The sequence below is a fragment of the Pan paniscus genome, chromosome 1 (genome assembly GCF_029289425.2).
Source record: "Pan paniscus chromosome 1, NHGRI_mPanPan1-v2.0_pri, whole genome shotgun sequence".
Classification (NCBI taxonomy): Eukaryota; Metazoa; Chordata; class Mammalia; order Primates; family Hominidae; genus Pan; species Pan paniscus.
In genome coordinates, this window is record NC_073249.2 from 169,879,410 (window position 1) to 169,898,243 (window position 18,834).

Consider the following 18,834-nt stretch of genomic DNA (forward strand, 5'->3'; position numbering starts at 1 on the left):
GGTATGAGGCTGTATTTTGCTGACTCCTGCCGTACGCTGTCATAGCTGGTTTTCCTAAAGCACCACTTTTACTCTTTCTTGCACGGCTTTTTTTCCAGAGTTTACAGGCATCAGCAAAGCGGGCACTTTTGCAGGTTAGCAAACCCCATGTCGCATCAGAGAGGTCCCATGCCCTCCAGCTGCTCCCTGCCATGCCTGCTTTTGTTACCCTTCCCAGTCCTTATTCTCTACAGTAAGGAGGTGAATTAAAAGCAAGCTCTTCCAAGCTGAACAGGATGTCAGAATATTTATGAGCATTGAAAGCTTGTCAAAGAGGCTGTCTTCCCTCAAGTATCCTAAAGGAATCATAAGAGTGATGACCCCGGGCCAAGAACATCGGATGGTATTTGTAAAGTTCATCTTCTCGTTCCAGATTCCTAACTTTAAAGGTCTGGTTTTCCCATGTTGGTATTTCATTTAGAAAAGCGTATTTCTGCATGCACGCTCTGACCTTGAAGTAGCACATTACAAGCTGAAACCCAGAAGCCTCATGCTCCATTACGAGTTCCTTCAGAGAGTTAAGCGGCTGCCCCTGGAGTACAGCTACGGGGAATACAGAGATCTCTTCCGTGATTTTGGGACCCACTACATCACAGAGGCTGTGCTTGGGGGCATTTATGAATACACCCTCGTTATGAACAAAGAGGCCATGGAGAGAGGAGGTATACTGCCCAAGGGACCATGGCTTTCCTAAAAGCTGGGGGAAGAGTCATAAGTTGAACTTGTAGTTTTCTTTCTACTTTCCTGGCTACACCTTCACAGTGTCATTTGCAGATTCCTCTTCCTCCTCTTTTTGATTGACAATGTCAGTCCTCCTCTGCCTAGCTCCCTAGGCCATTCTCTTTTCTACAGCTTTTCTCTCTATGCAATTGTATCCAATCCCATGGTTCTAAATACCTTCAGCATGCAGATAACTCCTGGATCTCTTCCTGGATCCATCCTGGATCTCTTCCTGCACCCGAGAGTTTATGTTGAAATGTTTCTTAGATGTCTGCATGTGAATGTGTAGCAACTCTCACCAGCTGAACATGTGCCCAAAGAGAACTTTTGACTTTGTTTCTCCAATATGTTTCTTCTATAGCCATCTACATCTCAGAAACGGTTCCACCATCGAACCAGTGGCTCAAGCCATAAAACTAGCAGTCCACCTTGATTATTTTTCTTTTCTTCAAATCTACTGTTTTTTCTTTTCTTCAAATCCATCAGCTCTACCTCCAAATTATATTTTCTATTTTTCCTATTACCACCATAGGCTCACCCCATGACCAGATCTTCACATTCAAAATTTAATGTGGATGTGAATCAAGTATGAATCTTGGAAGAGGTAGATTCTGATTCAGTAGGTTTGGAGTGAGACCTAAGAGTGCATTTCTAACAAGCTTTGGAGTGATCCTGATGCTGCTGGCCAATAGACCATACTTTACATAGCAAGGTCTCAGATTATTACTGTGGTCTCCAAAGTAATATTCCATCCCCATCCCTCCCCTGTAATTCATCTTCATAGAGATATCCCAGCTCTTTCCAATTCCAGTCAACTACAAGTCTGCTGCTTTCCAACCCAATATCCTTTCCTATGACATGGCACTTGTTGGGTTAAGTGAATGGCTGTAGGTCACACAGATTGCAGTGGTGGAGCCAGGGCTTGATTACCAGTCCATGTACTTGCAAGAGGACACGTGGTACACCATGTAAATTTTTACAGTGTGGCCTCAGTCTTGTCAAAATCAGAGGTACCTTCCTGCATAAAAATGGTCTCAGAAGTACTTTCCACTGTTCCTCAAACTGCTTCCCATAAAAGGGCTTAATCATTAAATAAGTTGGGAAAACACATAATAGATTCCACTCTCAAAGTTTCACGAATGTACTCCAATAAAATGACCTCTCCACCTATTTTGATGCAACATTTGTCACACTTTCTTGACCACAGAAGTTCCTTTTCTCATAACATCTGCTACCATCTCATGGGATTCATGTTTCAAGAAATGCACTGTGGGAAAAACTGATCTATACCAACATTGCTAGACAGCCCTGGTGGTCAAAGTTGCTCTTTTCTCCCTGAACTGGCCTCAGAGTGCTTAGAGAGGTGCTTATAAGTCACGTCTGGAATTTCAGCAAGACAAGAGGAGGAGGATGCCTCAGGGAGAATTAGGGAGGAAGAAGTAGGAAATAGTCCAAAAATGAAGAAGAAATCAGGGACATTTGCCCCTTTTCTTTGCCAGATACTACGCCTTACTTTTTGTATGCATTTTCTCAACTAATTAATTAACACACTTTTTCTACTTTATCAAAGATTGGAGAAGGGTGGGTCAGGGAGGGCAGGCAGATTGTAACAGTCTCTGTACTCGCTGGATCTATCCCTAGAGAATCAATAAGCAGATCAAATTTTTAGAAAATGACTTTGAGCACTTCCCCTCTTTCAAAGTCAGCAAGAATCCTCAGAGAGCGTTGCGGGGAGTCTGAAAGGGAAGCTGGGCCTGAGCTCTACGAGGTCTCTGCCCTGGTGCCATTTGCTGCCTACATTTCTTGTTATCAGGCTGGTGACCTATTTATTTGAACCCGAGTCCTTGTGACATTCAACAGGGCTAGGCCTCTGGACTCGATCATAGGAAAAGGGACAGAGTGAACTACCTTTTACGTCATGGACCTTTTTCCTTGTTTTCTTCAGATTATACTCTTAACAACGTCCACGCCTGTGCCAAAAATGATTTTAAAATTGGTGGTGCCATTGAAGAGGTCTACGTCAGTCTGGGTGTGTCCGTAGGCAAATGCAGAGGTATTCTGAATGAAATAAAAGGTGAGTGACAGGGGCTTGTGACTTCCACACTTATAATGTTTATCCTCCTAGCGCCTCTGGTGATTACAACACCTCCCTCCCTTTTTGAGACAAATACTATCCCAACTTCTATGCCAACTATGTCCTTCTGTTTTTTATAGTTTTACCATCTAACATATCGCTAATTAACATGACTTAGTGTTGCTTATTTTTGAACTTTATATGAATGGAATATAATCCTTCCAGTCCTGTGTTTTCCATTCAACATAATGTTTTTGTGTATAACTATAGTTAGTTCACTTCTATCGCTGCATACTATTTTGTTGAATATACCACTTTCTTTGTCCATTCTACTATTGATGAACACTTGGATTATCTCCTCTTTCAAGCAATTATAAGTGATGCTGCTCTGAACATCTTACATAGTTATCTGGTACGCGCATACAAGTGTCTTTCCAGAGAATACACATAGGACTGGAATTGCTGGGTTTTAGAGGGTGTACTTTTTCTATTTGACTAGATAGTGCTAAGCTGTTTTCTAAAATGGCTGTACCAATTTATACTCCTGTTGGCAGTAGATGAGGACTCCTCCCCTCCCCCAGCTTTTTATTTTTATTTTTATTTTTATTTTTGAGACAGAGTCTTACTCTGTCGCCCAGGCTGGAGTGCAATGGTGTGATCTCGGCTCACTGCAATCTCCACCTTTGGGGCTCAGGCAATCCTCTCACCTCAGCCTCCTGAGTAGCTGGGACTACAGGTGCATGCCACCATGCTCGGCTAATTATTATTATTATTATTATTTATTTTATTTTATTTTATTTTTTACAGAGACAGGGTTTTGCCATGTTGCCCAGGCTGGTCTCAAACTCTTGGGCTCAAGCCATCTACAAGCCTTGGTACTCCCAAAGTGCTGGAATTACAGGCATGAACCACCATGCCTGGTGGAGACGCCCCCCTACTTTTTAATGCTGCTTAGGTGTTGCAGGCTCAGACTTGAGGAGCTGTTTTATACTGGTTCTTTTTTTTTTTGAGTTGGAGTCTCACTCTGTCACGCAGGCTGGAGTGCACTGGTATGATCTCAGCTCACTGCAACCTCCACCTCCCGGGTTCAAGGGATTCTTCTGCCTCAGCCTCCCAAAAGCTGGGACTACAGGCGTGTGCAACCACGCCTGGCTAATATTTGTATTTTTAGTAGAGACAGGGTTTCGCCATGTTGTTGGCCAGGCTGGTCTCAAACTCCTGACCTCAAGTGATCCACCCACCTCGGCCTCCCAACGTGCTGGGATTACAGGCGTGAGCCACCATGCTGGGCTGTTTTACATCAGTTCTTTTGGCACTGGGGACATAGACACATTAGAATGGAAATAACTCACTGATATGATTGAGGGCTTTCTGGGCAACTCCATAAGTCAAAATAATAATTGCTTTATAGTGGTCACTGTTTAGTAAGTGTCAGCTGCATGCTTAGCACAGCCTTTATAAATTTTCCCACAATTGTCATCTCACACAAAGAAGTGAGACAATTTAAGGCCTGGACAGGGCCGTCTGGTAAGTACCTTCATCTCTCCCAGATTTCTTATCTGCACAGTGAGGATTATATAGCTACTATTTTGTAGTGAAGATCAAATGCATTCATACATGTACAGCACTTAGATTAGTGACTGACACATAAATAATCAATAATTATTAGTTGTTAATATACCATTTATTCTTTACATGGATGCAGAGTATCCACTTTATAGATGAGAACAAAAAAGAAATCTCATATCGTATAAATGATTTGTCCCAAACCACAAGGCTAGACAAAGTCAGAGATGGACTCATGCCTGGTCAAGGTGTGTAGGGTGAGTGGAGGAGAGAATGATCTCAGTTTCCACCGGGTGAGCTCCACTACACTTTACCTGCAGGAGCCAGTTTGGAGAGAGGAAAGTTATTTGACCAAGGAACAGTGGCTATGAAACCAGGCAGACCTTGTTTAAAATTTATCTTTATCAGCTACTAGCTGTGTGGGCCTTGGCAAGTCACTGAACAATTCCAGGTACGTGTTTCATAATTTGTGAAGTAGAGCTAATAATGCTGGGCTCCTAAAATTGCTATCTGGTAAAAGAAAATATCATAGCCTGTCTATCTCTCTATCTATCCATCTACCTGTCTGTGTGTCTGTCTGTCTATTATCTATCTATCTATCTATCTATCTATCTATCATCTACTATTATCTACTATTATCTATCTATTTATCTGTCTGTCTATCTATCTTTCTATCAATCTATTATCTATCTCCTATCACCTATCTACCTACCTACCTATCATCTATCTTCCTATCTACTCTCCTATCTACCTACCTATTTACCAGTCTATTATCTACCTATCTACCTACCTATTATCTATTTATTTATCTATCTAATCTAGCTATCATCTATCTTCCATAAACTTACTCAGAAACTAGCACTTACAGCTGCTCAAGATAAATGTCTTTTTCTTGTCCTGCCCTCAATTTGTGTTGCCTATGGCTGGGTGAGTTTCCCTTTGCCCCATGCACCATGACGGCCCTGTGGACAAGGAAGTGTCTGGTCCACTCACATCTCTCAGACAAGTTCAGTGAATATGATGTACCCAAATTGTTGGTTGGGTTGCAGTAAATTCTAGGGGGCAAAGGAATATCTTCTGTGACCTGCTAGCTCTGTGTCCATTCCAGACAGAAACAAGAGGGACACCATGGTGGAGGACTTGGTGGTCCTGGTACGAGGAGGGGCAAGTGAGCACATCACCACCCTGGCATACCAGGAGCTGCCGACGGCGGACCTGATGCAGGAGTGGGGAGACGCTGTGCAGTACAACCCAGCCATCATCAAAGTTAAGGTACACAACGCTGCTCTACCCATCCTTTCCTCCACCCAGAAAATAGCTTCTGAGGACCTACCATGAGCCAAGGTATAAAATGCAGAGATCACTAAGACCCAGGCCCTAATTTTGGGACACATATACGATAGTAGAAAATATATTTAAAATAAATAAATTATAACACACTGCTCAGTACTACCTAGAGACCCTCGACTCCCTCTCACTTGGGCCCCAAGTTGCTAAAGGAAACTAACAATCAGCTTCTAATTCTAGCTTACTCTTTCTTCTTCTTCTTTTCTAGAGACAGGGTCTTGCTCTGTTACCCAGGCTAGGGTTCAGTGGCATGATCTTGGCTGATTGCAGCCTCCAACTCCTGGGCTCAAGTGATCCTCCTGCCTCAACCTCCTAAGTAGCCAGGGTTATAGGTGCATGATACCACACCTGGCTAATTAAATTTTTTTTTTTTTTTTTTTTAGAAATGGGGTCTTGCTATGTTGCCCAGGTTGGTCTTGAACTGACCTCAAGTGATCCTCCCACTTTTGCCTCCCAAAGTGCTGGGATTATAGGTGTGAGCCACTGTGCCTGGCCTCTAGCCTCTCTAGTGAAATAAAAGGAATATTAATTTATTTAAAATTTAATCAATTAAATTTAATCAATTAAATTAATATTCCTTTTATTTCATTAGAGAATCACTCATTTAGTTATTTATTCATTTAAACGTTATGCATTCAACCAACAAATAGTTGCTAAATTCCTGCTATGCTACAGGAAGTAAGGTACTAGGGGAAAATAGAGGAAAATGCAAGGATAAAACATATGGTCTACGAGGAACAGTAAGATACACACACACACATAACTATCTTACAGGACAAGACATCACAACAACTAACATGTCTTGAGCACCTAATATATTCACGACCCTCTTTAGAAATATTTCTTCATCTAACATCTAGAAATGTTATTTTATGTAATCCCCACACTGGTCTGCAAATTAATTATTCTTATCTCCATATTGTGGTTGACAAAAATCAAGGGCTAGAGAAGTTGTATCCATCTTTGGCTGCTCAAGAGTCTATTCGGTTCAAACAAAAGACTTTGACTTCTTCCCTCCCCTCTAGACTTTCCTGCGGGTTTGATGAATAAAACATAATGATCCTAACCACTTGTCACCCAAACTAGAGGAGTTTTACAACGTTAAACTAAAAAGATGTTTGTTAGACCAGGACTGTCATACACGTCAGCAATGGTAGGTCCTTGCCTGTGGGGACTTCTGCACAGTACGTCTTAACACCATGCTCTTCTTGCTAATGTCTGTTCCGTCATTATGGGCCAGTACCTACTCGCTGGAGATCCCACCTTGCAGTCAAGGTGGAGGGTTGAGGGACTGGTGCTCTGATGAGAGACTCTGCAGTCCCCAGCCTGGTGATTTCTTTATTTGCACGTCAAATACACAGTTTCTGCAGAACAAGAAGGCTGCCATTCAAACCCTCTCCTTTGCACTTACTCAGCAGTGGCACTTAGGGTACAGTTGCTGGCAAACATGCAAAGGATAAAATCAGCTGAGCTGCAGGGGCTCCTGAGAAATCTGGGCTTGGCCGATGCCATGGTGACATTGGTTGGCATCACAGCTGGTCATGGGAGAAAACAGAGATCAAGGGAAAATAGATCTCTAGCCTTTATCTCTTTTTCCTGAGATATCTTACCTGAATCTTTTTTAAAAACCTGAGAACCAAATGAATTCCCTGGTCACTCAGATCAGTTCAATGTGCCTACCTGGGCACTGGGAATGTCAAATGCCAAGCATGTGATGTGATGTGGGATGTGTCAGAGAATCAGAGATGTTTTGGGAGTGTTGCAGGAGTAGAGGAGGCAAGAGTGTTGACGGCTTTCACACACATCTGTACCTTCCCACCCTGAGTTGGAAATATACACTCTGGGCATCCCACTCTCACATGCATTTTTTTTTTCTGGCAAGAGGGAACTGCAGATGGCTTCACATTATGTCAGAATAATTCTTCTCCGCAAAGCCAGCTTACCAGGTAGCTGGAGTGGCAGTTGATTTCAAGACAGCAGAGCCCAGTAGACAAGCAATTTCTAGATGCAATAGTTTCAACCAAAGCTTAATTATGTAAACCAGTCTTCAAGATCAAGTCCTAAAACATGATTTCTATAGAAGCAGGTAGGCAGGGAAGGAGACCACAGAGGAACCCATTCTTAATGTTAAGCGGTAAACTTTAGACATAGGTAGCTCTTTGTTCAAAGAAGACTTAAGAGACAGCAATGAACATATAAAGAGATCTTGAACACAAAAGATTGAAATTATGTTCATGCTATAGGAAATAATGATGTCTAAAAAAACAGAAAAATAGAAGAAGATTTTAGAATACATTTTCTGTGATTATCATACAATTCAAGGAAATGAAGAATTTATGAAATAAAAGCTGAGGTGTTTAGACACTAATCAGATGAAAAGGCAAGTGGCTGAATACAGGAAGCCAAACATACAATAACAGAATTAAAGCCCACATTGGAAGCTATAAACGACAGAATTGACATTGCAGAAAATTGAGACAGTGATGTGGAAGGTGTTATAAACATGTTCTTAAAATGCAGACGCAAGAGACAGGGAGATTAAAACAATGGCAGAAAAGAAATACGATAGACAGAGAGTACAGGAGTAGAAAGCTTAAAACACAGAGACCTCTTCCTAAGAAAGAGACAAGATTAAATGTGAAAACACATTAATCAAAAATATAAGAAGACAATCTTCCCTGAGCTGATAATGCAGAATGAACAGCTCATTGAAAACTAAGCCAAAGTACTGAAAACAAAACAAAGCTGAAACCCATCCTGGTGAAAATGTTTACTTTTAGGAACAAATATATCCTACAGGAATAAAAGTCAAACTGGCCCTAGAATTCTTTGCAGTGTGAAATGCTTGAAGAAAATGGAGCAACAACTGAGGAGTCTTGAAGGAAAAACTTGTGACCTAGTGAAATGGTCATTAATGGGTGAAGAATTCCAAAGAGATTTTAGATAGTAAAGAAGTCACATAAAAAGTTGCTAGATTTCGCAAATGAAAACACAGGAAGTTCAGTTAAATTTGAATTTCAGGTAAATAAGGAATAATTTTTTAGTGTAAGTATCTCTGAAATATTGCATGGGATATACTTAAACTAAAAAAAATTATTTGTTTTTTAATCTCATATTAAAATATAGCTGAATGGCCTGTCTTTAACTGGTAATCCTAGTCACAAAGTCTGTCATCCATGTACATTTCTATGCTAGTCAGGATAGCTAGGTTGTTGGCTGGGTTCTATGCTGGTAGAGAAGCCATTGTATGAATTATTGGCATTGCCCAGGGCAGAAGGGAAAAAATACAGTAATGAATGGTGCCCACACAGAGATCAGGATAGCATAGGTCATGATGCAGAGAAACAACCTCCACATTTCAGTAGCTTGATACCACAAAAGCTTATTTCTCAATCACATATGTCCAAAGTGTGTTGGCAAGGGGGATTTGCTCAACGTAGTTGCTCACAGATCCAGCTGATGGGGGCTGCGTCTTGTCGTGTGCTCCCAAGATCACCACAGCAGTGATAATAAAAGAGTGGGACAAGTCACCTCACTCTGTTTGGAAAGCCTCAACCTTGAAGTGACACTCTCTTCTCACCTGTCACTGGTCAAAACAAGTCACATTGCAAACCTGCCTTCAAAGAGAGCAAGAATGTCAGCCTTACCATGTGCTCAGAAGGAAAAGAAGCTGAAATATTTAATAAACTGTAATAACGACCCTCATACCTTTCTCAAAGCAAGGTATCAAAGATTTTCTCAAAGCAAATTACTCTGGTCCAGGGAGTGCTTAAAATATAAATGCTGTGGCAGCATACGCCTGGAAAGACAATGTTGGATTTGGATTGACAAAGCTCACCTGCAAAAATAAATTCTGAATTTCAAAAAGGAAAACCCAGCAGGTGCGGTGGCTCACACCTGTAATCCCAGCACCGTGAGAGGCCAAGGCGGGCGGATGACGTGAGGTCAGGAGTTCAAGACCAACCTGGCCAACATGGTGAAAACCATCTCTACTAAAAATAGAAAAATTGGCTGGGTGTGGTGGCGTGCGCCTGTAATCCAGCTACTCGGGAGGCTGAGGCAGGAGAATCGCTTGAACCCAGGAGGTGGAGGTTGCAGTGAGCTGAGATCGTGCCATTGCACTCCAGCCTGGGTGACAGAGCAAGACTCTGTCTCAAAAAAAAAAAAAAAAGAAAAAAAAGAAAAGAAAAAACCAAGAAAACCCACGAATATAACTAAATGGCTGATAACACACCAAAAAAAAAAAAAAAAAAAAATTTACCACAAATGAGATCCTTAATATGTAAGGAATGATAGTTTTGAAGAAAGAAACATCTCAAAGGAGATGAACACTTCTCAGTTGGTTTATAAAGATGCAAAATGTTTAACTTCTGTAGTCATAAAAAATAAAAATTAAAGTAACTGCAATATTATATTCTACCTATTAAAGGTACAGTGATTGAAAGTCTACAATACTCAATGGCATTGACTGTGATGAGATGGATATTTTTGTCAAATAGAATGGGAATATAATTTGATACAATTATTTAGGAACAGAATTTAAGCAGATATATTCAAAACATTAAAAATGCTTATAGCTTTTCATCCAACAACACTCAATGCAAGAATGTACTAAAGAAATAATTTGACAAGTTGGTAAAGATGTATGTGTAAAGGCATGTCTTAGTTTGTTATTTGAAGTAGCAAAAGGGAAAAGAAAGAAAGGAAATGTCCTAAAGGCTCAAGAACAGAAGAAGAGTTGAATACATTGTGGCTCATCCATATAGAAGGATACTCTGAAGCTGTAAGAAGCCATTTTATCAAAGACGATGGAATCATGTGGAAAAATGCTCATATTCTGATGTTAAGTGAAGAAAGTGAGATATAAAATTACACTTATGCCACCAATTTGGTGTAAATAGCTACCTATTCATCCCTTGGATAGGTCCATCTACCTGCCCAAAAATATACACTGAAAGGAAACAGACCACAGGGTTAACAGGTCACACCCTTTTTCCACCACTCACTAGCTATGTGACTTTCGTCAATCTACTTAATGTCTCTGTGCCTCAGCTTTTTCACCTGTACAAGAAGGAAACAAAAGACTAACGAACTCATAAGATTGTTGCAAAGATTAAGTTAGATAATGTATATAAAGTGTTTAATTCAGCACCTAATAAATGCTAGCTGTGGAAATAATTATTTGTTATCACTAAGAACACCAAGGTTTAGTATGGAAACTTGTGTAGAGTTTAGTCGGTGCTCACAATTTCTTTGCAGCAATATGATAAAAGAAAATTTTCAGAAGGGCAGGTGTGCTGAGGATCCAATGATCAATGTCAGTGGTTAGAACTGTGTATTTGGGGGAGAAGTGGGAAAGAAAGAGAAAGAGAAAAGGAGGACAAAAGTTAAGGAGGGAGGAGCAAAAGGAGAGAAGAAAAAAGACAGGAAAAAAATGAGCAGCAAATCAAAGAACAGACGAATGTGCTATATTAGGTTTAAAAAGGAAATTTGGAGCCTTGAGGAGTTGCTGTTAAGCTGCAAGTCAAACCATAGCTGGCAAAATTTGGAGAAGCCTAGGAGGGAGACTGTACATGGGAATAATCAAGCCATTTTTATCAATAATCATGGTGAACTAGGAGGAAAAACACAGGTTTTGGAATAGAATTCTGGTAATACCATATATGAATTGCGTGATCTTGATCGAATTACTTAGCCTGACCTGAAAATGGGGCTGATAATTGCTAGTTTGTGAGGATGAAGTAGGATCATATTTGTAGACCTCCACACAGCTCCCAGGACACAGTATATATGGAAGGTTTATTCCAGTTTGTTCTCTGATTTCCTCTGTCTCCTGCAGCAAACCTCAGTGCTGGTAGGAAAATGCCTTTGTGGTTAATGGCAGCCTTTCAAGGTGCTTTGGGAGCAAAATCAGATTGTTGGAGGAGCTCTTCATTGGTGTAAAGCAAGCTCCCCTCTTTCTCTCTCCAAACTCCCACCCCCACCCCTTGTGTGGCCAGCAGGTTGGATGGTTCTGCAAACAGCCTCTGGATCAATTCATTGACCACAAAATGGTGAGACAATGGGACCACCAAGGGGCCTTGCTTTGCCCACTGGAGCGAAGGTCAGCATCAGATGCATTAAGAAATGGAAGCAATTTTCTTCCCAAGGGAGGCTTCTATTAGTCATGATTGCCTGCATTTAGACGTACCCTAAACTCTCCAGGGCAGGATTAGGGCAGAATCACAAGCAAAAGCTGGAGAGGAACCTGGCCCTGGAGTTGCAACTTGAGCCAAGAGGAATAGAACATTTTTAACTATCTATTTGGACTGTCTGTGCCTCTGGTTTTTCTAACCCACAAATAATGCCACATCTATCTGTGACTTCTCTGTCTCAAACATGGCCATGCCCACTGAGTGAGCAGCATCTGCTGATTCTTCCTCTATGCTTCTGACAGCCAAACCCTCTCATCCATGCCCCCTGCCATCACCTTAATGAGGCCTTCCATCCCCCTACATCCATCCAGCCACTACATTCACTTAGCTGGGGGCTGGACCCTCGAAACACAGAGCTGAGACATTGCCCTGATCTCCAGGAGCTTACAATCTAATCAGAAAAGAAAAAAAAAAGGAACTCTGCACATAAAAAAAGAAAAAAAACAGTATTGACTATAAAGGAGCAATAAAAAACATGGGATTTGTTTCAGATGAGTAGTGCAGACAGTATCTTGAGTGATTAATGGCGGGAAGGTGTTCTGTGAGCTTTGCAGCTCTGGAAGGTTCCTGATAGTGACTCTTGCAGGATGGGAATGATTTTGATAGGTTTGGAGGGTGTAGTGATGTTGGGACGGTACCCCTATAATCCTTCCAAAGAGCTGCTGGAAAATCACCTTCTCTGCCCCACCAAAGATAGATGAAGCATCCACTCCTTTCTGCTCTCACCTGCTTCTTTCTACAAGTTTCTGCTGGTGCCTGTATCCACCATGTGGTAACCATCTGTTGGTATGTTTGTCTGTCTCTCTCGATTCTGAGTTCCTTGAGAGTAGGGATTTTATCTTACTCATTTTTTATGCTTAATACCTAGCACTTAGTTAAGCATTCTAAGTGTTTGTTGACCTGAACTTGAGTGAGCTAATTTGTGTATATCGGGTAAGGGGAAGCAGAGAGAAGATGGGAGATCCATCTAGTTTCATAGGAACCCACATGTGGTCTCTATGCACTGATCCCAGTCCATTCCTTTGTAGTTTTGTTTTACACTTCTACTTGATAAATGTTTTTCTCTTGAAATAAATGCCCCTTTCCCTTTCCAGGTGGAGCCTCTGTATGAACTAGTGACAGCCACAGATTTTGCCTATTCCAGCACAGTGAAGCAGAACATGAAGCAGGCACTGGAGGAGTTCCAGAAGGAAGTTAGTTCCTGCCACTGTGCTCCCTGCCAAGGAAATGGAGTCCCTGTCCTGAAAGGTACCACTTTCAGGCAGCTGGTGTCCCTGGTGGAAGCCATAATCTGAAGCAGGCCGGGGGCCAGCCATTTGCCTGCTTCTGTTTACTGAGAAGTCAGAATTTAGTCCACTGGGAGATACTACTCTGGCTGTCAGTATACCTGGGTTCTAGCCCCAAGGTTTACCGTGGGTGACAGCATCATTAAGCTGAAGATAGTAGCAGGCTGAGATCCTGTGGTCCACAGCAAGGAGTGGGAATAGACTCAGAGAATCTCTACCCAAAGGGGGCCTGGGCTGAGTAGGAGAAGCCCTTTGTGCATGTCCTGACTAATACGTAATAAGAAGATTTGGGGGTAGCAGCAAGGATGGGCCACTAGAACTTGATTGTTAAACTCAAGAGTCATGTTGGGGTCACTGCAGTGAGCAGGGCAGACTGGGAGGGGTGAGAGCCTGGGATCTTATGCTCCTGTTGTGATAGCCTAGCAAGACTCTAAAAAAGAGGACAGCCCAGCACACAAAACAGGGCATCAGGAGCAACTGGTTACAGCAAGTCTCAGCCCAGGGAACCAGCAGGAGTCAAGGCAGAGCCCACGTGGATGAAGTTAGCTCAACGGAAGGGATATAGAAGAAGGTGTATTCTCAGCCAGAAAGAGTCCAGTTGCCAGACTGGGATTGAGGAATATGTCTCTGGCTCCTTGGAGAGGATAGACATGAGCAGAGAAGACATAAGTGAGAGCATATGGCCTAGAAGTTCTGCTATCAGCACAAGGACCCCTATGTGAGGGTTAGTTCTGCAGCAAGTGGGGTCAGCTCATCAACTCAAGATTTTAATCTAGGGTTGCTGAACTCTCCCTTGCCTTGTGCGAAATTTGGACCTAGAAACTTGGACCCACCTGAGGCTATAGAGTGAAGGTGAGGGAGAATATGGAGCCAGAGACTGGGATGCTTGCAGGGCCTGACCTATGATGGACATCCTGTAAGGAGATTTCTTGTGATTCATATGAGAAGTTGCTTGACAGATTACAACTTCACATAGGGAATCGCTTCCAAGGAGTCAGAACTGGCCCAAAGTCAGATGAGACATCTAAGAGTGATGAGTTCCCCATCCTCGAGGTATTCAAGCCTAAGCTAGGCAATTATTTGGTATGAAACTGAACATCAATGACAATTGGCCTCAGTGACTGCTAATGTAGCTTCTGACACTGAAAGCATTTAAGTATGGGTCAAATGTCAGCTCATGAGTAATTGTCCTCAACAACTCTATGTATTCCTAGAGATGACAATAAACACCCCTTCATGGCAAAGGCCCTCAGGAAAGGAGTAGGTATTCCTGGCACTGAACCTGCCTATAGCAAGCCATTTAACTAAATATGTGCTCTGTTTTAACCTGATGGAACTGCAGTGATGTGGAGGGCTGAGCTCCAGGAGTTCTTTGCTCCACCTGGCATGATTCACACTTTCTCTGCCTTGTCTTCTCAGGATCACGCTGTGACTGCATCTGTCCTGTTGGATCCCAAGGCCTAGCCTGTGAGGTCTCCTATCGGAAGAGTAAGTTAATTGGAAAAGGAACTCTGGGGAGGTCCAGAGAATAATTCACCAGAAGAAGAGCAAGGAGCTGGTGTGGAGTGTGGGGCTGGATACTAGGAAACCTGAGATCCATCCTGCTTAAACTCAGCTTGGATTGAAATTCCATCTCCATCATTTAATAACTGATGGATTGATTGTTATGCATTTCATTATTTTTACAACACAGAGTGCTTCATATTAGAGAAATATCAATGCATGGCTTTTGTAAGCCATCTCTTTGGATCATTCTGGAATGCTTACCCTCTTTTCCTGCTTAGTATGCTCCTATTCAGCCCTCAAATTCCAGCACGTATGCCTCCTCCTCCACAAAAAATTCCTCTAATCCCCAAAGAATGAGCTAATTCCTCCTGCTGGCTCCCCCAGGACTTTGAACATGTATCTATTATAGCTCTTTGTGCATTGTACTTTGGGTTGATGTATCTATCTAACTCCCCTGCATCTGTGAGTAGGGACCATGTCCCATTTACCTCTGTGTCTCAGTAGCCAGGCACAGCTGTTGCTCAGTGATAATAGGTGAATTAACAAATGAAAGACTTGGCTATCATTAAGATCCCTTCCAGATCTCAAATTCTTTGGCCAGTTTAACACATAAGAGCTCTCAACCTTTCACTCCTCTCTCACTTTTATTCCTTTCGGTGACTTTTTGGTGATACTGTTCAATATGGAAATGGCACATGTAAAACAAACAACGAACATTTACTGGACACTTTACTACATAATAGACACCTTGCTGAGTGCTTAAACTCAGCTTGGATTGAAATTCCATCTCCATCATTTAATAACTGACCTGGAGCAAGATACTTGACCTCTTTATGCCTCAGTTTCTGTGCCTGTAAGATGAATATGATCATATTAACAACCTCATAGAGTTGTCTTGAGTTTGTAAGGAGGCATATAAAGCATTTGGAATGATACCTTACACATTGTAAAAGCAAGATAAACATTGGTTACTTTTTAAAGAGCACATTGTTACTTTGTATCTTATATATATTAAATTCTTTAATCCTCACAACAACCCCATGAAGTAGATATTATTGATATTCCCATTTTATAGATGAAGAAACTGAGGTTCAATGGGTCACTAACTAACATACCCAATAGTCACACAATTAGGAAGTGTGGAAACCCAGGTTCAGGTCCAGTGGGTCTGCCCCCACAGCCTTTGATCGTAACTCCCGCCTGCACTCTTATGTTTCCAGTAAAACACTCAAGGTTGTCCACCCTCTCATCTTGCACCTCAACCATGCCCCTAGCAGTCATCTTCCCAGTGAGTCTGCAGTCACACAACCACAGGGTTCCTATTGGTTGGAGGAGGCCTTGGGAACCATGCACTCCAGCTCTCTTATTTTTCAAATGGAGAGGCCCAGTTATTAAGTAATTTACCCAGAATTACACTGTGAGGTAGTGGCAAAGCTGGACACATGATAAATCGTGATGGAAGTGATTGATGACTTGCCAATCTCACCAAGAATCAAAAATCCTCAAGTGAAAGCCAAGTGTCAGGGTGTGGAAAGCACTGGTGTCTGTTGTCACCTCATCTACAACATCCATTGCTCACAGTAGATAACACAGCTCCCATTATATAGTTTGAGAAGAAGATAACTATCCAGCATCCTATAGGTGGGAACTGTCTAAGCTGGAAAACATTCATTCATTTATTTATTCATCCATTCATCCATTTAACACATGTTTAGCAAGGGCCTCCTGTTTGCCTGCCTAGCTGCTAGGTGAACAAATAAGATATAGCCCCAGTCACAATCAAGATTTTGCTTTGGAAAGGAAGGCCAATATCATTTGAATTGTCCCATAAAGTTCTTTAAATTTTAAATTGTAACAACTGCTACAAAATGCTCAGAGAACTTAAAATATGAGGAATTGATGGAGAGTTAGGAGTCACAGGGAATTGATGGGGACTGGGGGAGTCAGAGAAGATTTTCCTGAGGAAATAACACTTTTACTAAGATCCGAGGGGTGAATTGGATTGACCAGGTGAGTAGAGGAGGGAAGAGTGTTCCGGGCACAGGGGGGAAAGCATATGCAAAGGCCCTGTGGTAGGCAAGAGCATGACAAGTACAATGGCCAGGAAAATGGCAGCAGGGAGCTCAGAGATTCAGACTACCAAAGCCTTTTGGCTTACATAGCTCACCCAACCCCAGTAAGGCACCAGAATATAAGAAGTGCTGATTGATGCTTGTTGATCTTCTTTCTTATAGATATCCCCATTGATGGGAAGTGGAATTGCTGGTCAAATTGGTCTTCATGCTCTGGAAGACGTAAGACAAGACAAAGGCAGTGTAACAATCCACCTCCTCAAAATGGGGGTAGCCCCTGTTCAGGCCCTGCTTCAGAAACACTTGACTGCTCCTAGCAGATGATACAGCAGTGGGCTACATACAGTGAGAGCCCTGAGCCCTCAAGAACTCAGGCCAGCTCAGCCCTACACCAGTTGCCACCTGGAGTTCATGCAAGGGCAAAAGGCAGTGCCATGCAAGCTGTTTAAAATAAAGATGTTAGCTTGTAAAATGCAAGTTGATTTAAATAAATACTGAGTTAAAGGCTTAAGCATCTTTGTAATCCTCACCTTACTCACTCTACAATTTTATTTCACTCATATTGACTACCAGCCAGGAATTGTGTTGGAAGTTGCTCACATTTCAGTTCCACTCTCTAGCCGTGACTGGTATAAATAGGTGCTTAATAATGAATCAATGAATAAATATTAATGCATTCTTTCCTTGATGAGAACAAGGTCTTGTTCAATAATAATGGCAGTTTCTGTTTATTGGATGACTACTATGTGTCAGCCATGGATTCTGTGTATTAATCCCTTCCATCCTCATGACAACCTTATAAGGTAGATGCTAGAACAGCTGGGGGGAACTGAGGCTTAGAGCACTTAAGCAATTTGTCCACTGTTACACAGTTAGAAAGCAGCAGACCTGGGCTACAAAGTCAGGCTCCAGAGTTTTAAATTCTTAACTATGATGCTCTCTTACCTCTCAGTAAATGAGTATCTGATTAACAAAGAATTTTCATGAAATAAAATGCAGCAGAAATTACTGTGTGTGTGTGTGCATGTGCGTGTGTGTGTGATTGACAAATCTCCAGCCCCTCCCTTCTGAGGAGAGAGGATCCTGATTCCCCAGCTCACTTTGATGCTGAGCATAGGGAGGGTGTGGTTGTGCATGTTGGAAGCAGGAGTTCTGGGGCAGAGTGGAATTGTTGTGCTTAATAAAGGAGTGGCAAGGTGGGTTCCCAGGGAAGATCCTGAGCTGGAGACAAGAGCCAGGGAAACTGATCCCTGAAGGAGAGAAAGTTGAAAAAGAAGAGAAGATCATGGTGGCTGGAAGAGGAAACACGTGAAAGAGAATTTTAAGTTGATGGCTGTGGGGTAATGTGCAAGGTAAACTGTTCCCTACCTCCCCCATGAAACTGTCTGTACATTCTACTTTGCTCATTTATGCTCTTGTGCAAATACCATTTTGGGGGGAGGGCGGAAGGCTTGAAGAAGAGAATAAGAAGACAATTTTTCTCTGGGCTACCAGAAATAAAATTTTAATTTTCTAGATTGTCAAGTGAGCATTTAAACTTTATTTCTCTCATTCATTCAATCGTATTAAAACATCCTGTAAGATTTTCTTTGGTCTTGGGCCCCTCCTGTCTGATTTAAGTACTTCAGGTGAATTTGTTGAAATAAAGTTGGTGGGGTAAAAAGCAATTGGTTAAAGGTGAATTGGTTCATCCTGTTGATTCAACCCACAGATTTTCAGCCAAATCATCTGCTTGGAGTTTACCACTGGGTTTGACGCTGGGGCCTGAGACCTTAACATGACACCAAGCTTTGGTTACTGGCACACAGCAATCTCACCCAACCAGCTATCTGGAATTGGGTCCATAGAACAGCCATCAGAAGGAGCTGCTATTGTACTTCTAGGGGTTCTTCCAGCAAGTATGGTGATCCTGCCTGCCTTCCTGCATCCCCATGGCCCCTGCAATTCAGCTGATGGGTCTGGGCCCTTGTTTGGTTTATTATTATTGCTTTGCCGTCTGCTGTTATTTCAACAGGATAATCCAATAATGT

At 42.1% G+C, this 18,834-nt stretch overlaps 1 protein-coding gene across 2 annotated transcripts in view; it reads left to right on the plus strand.

Annotated features, from left to right (window-relative positions):
* C8B (complement C8 beta chain) overlaps positions 1-17,318 on the plus strand; it is a 36,847-nt gene extending 19,529 nt beyond the window's left edge. The window contains exons 7-12 of one of the 2 annotated variants that reach the window (XM_008977953.5): positions 461-701; positions 2,705-2,833; positions 5,508-5,671; positions 13,035-13,188; positions 14,646-14,714; positions 16,967-17,318. In XM_008977953.5, coding sequence (XP_008976201.3) covers positions 461-701; positions 2,705-2,833; positions 5,508-5,671; positions 13,035-13,188; positions 14,646-14,714; positions 16,967-17,121 — 912 coding nt within the window. In that variant the 3' untranslated portion in view covers positions 17,122-17,318. The remainder of the gene's footprint in view (positions 1-460; positions 702-2,704; positions 2,834-5,507; positions 5,672-13,034; positions 13,189-14,645; positions 14,715-16,966) is intronic. The other variant, XM_057298761.2, reaches the window with a different exon arrangement.
* Positions 17,319-18,834: the final 1,516 nt, after the last annotated feature.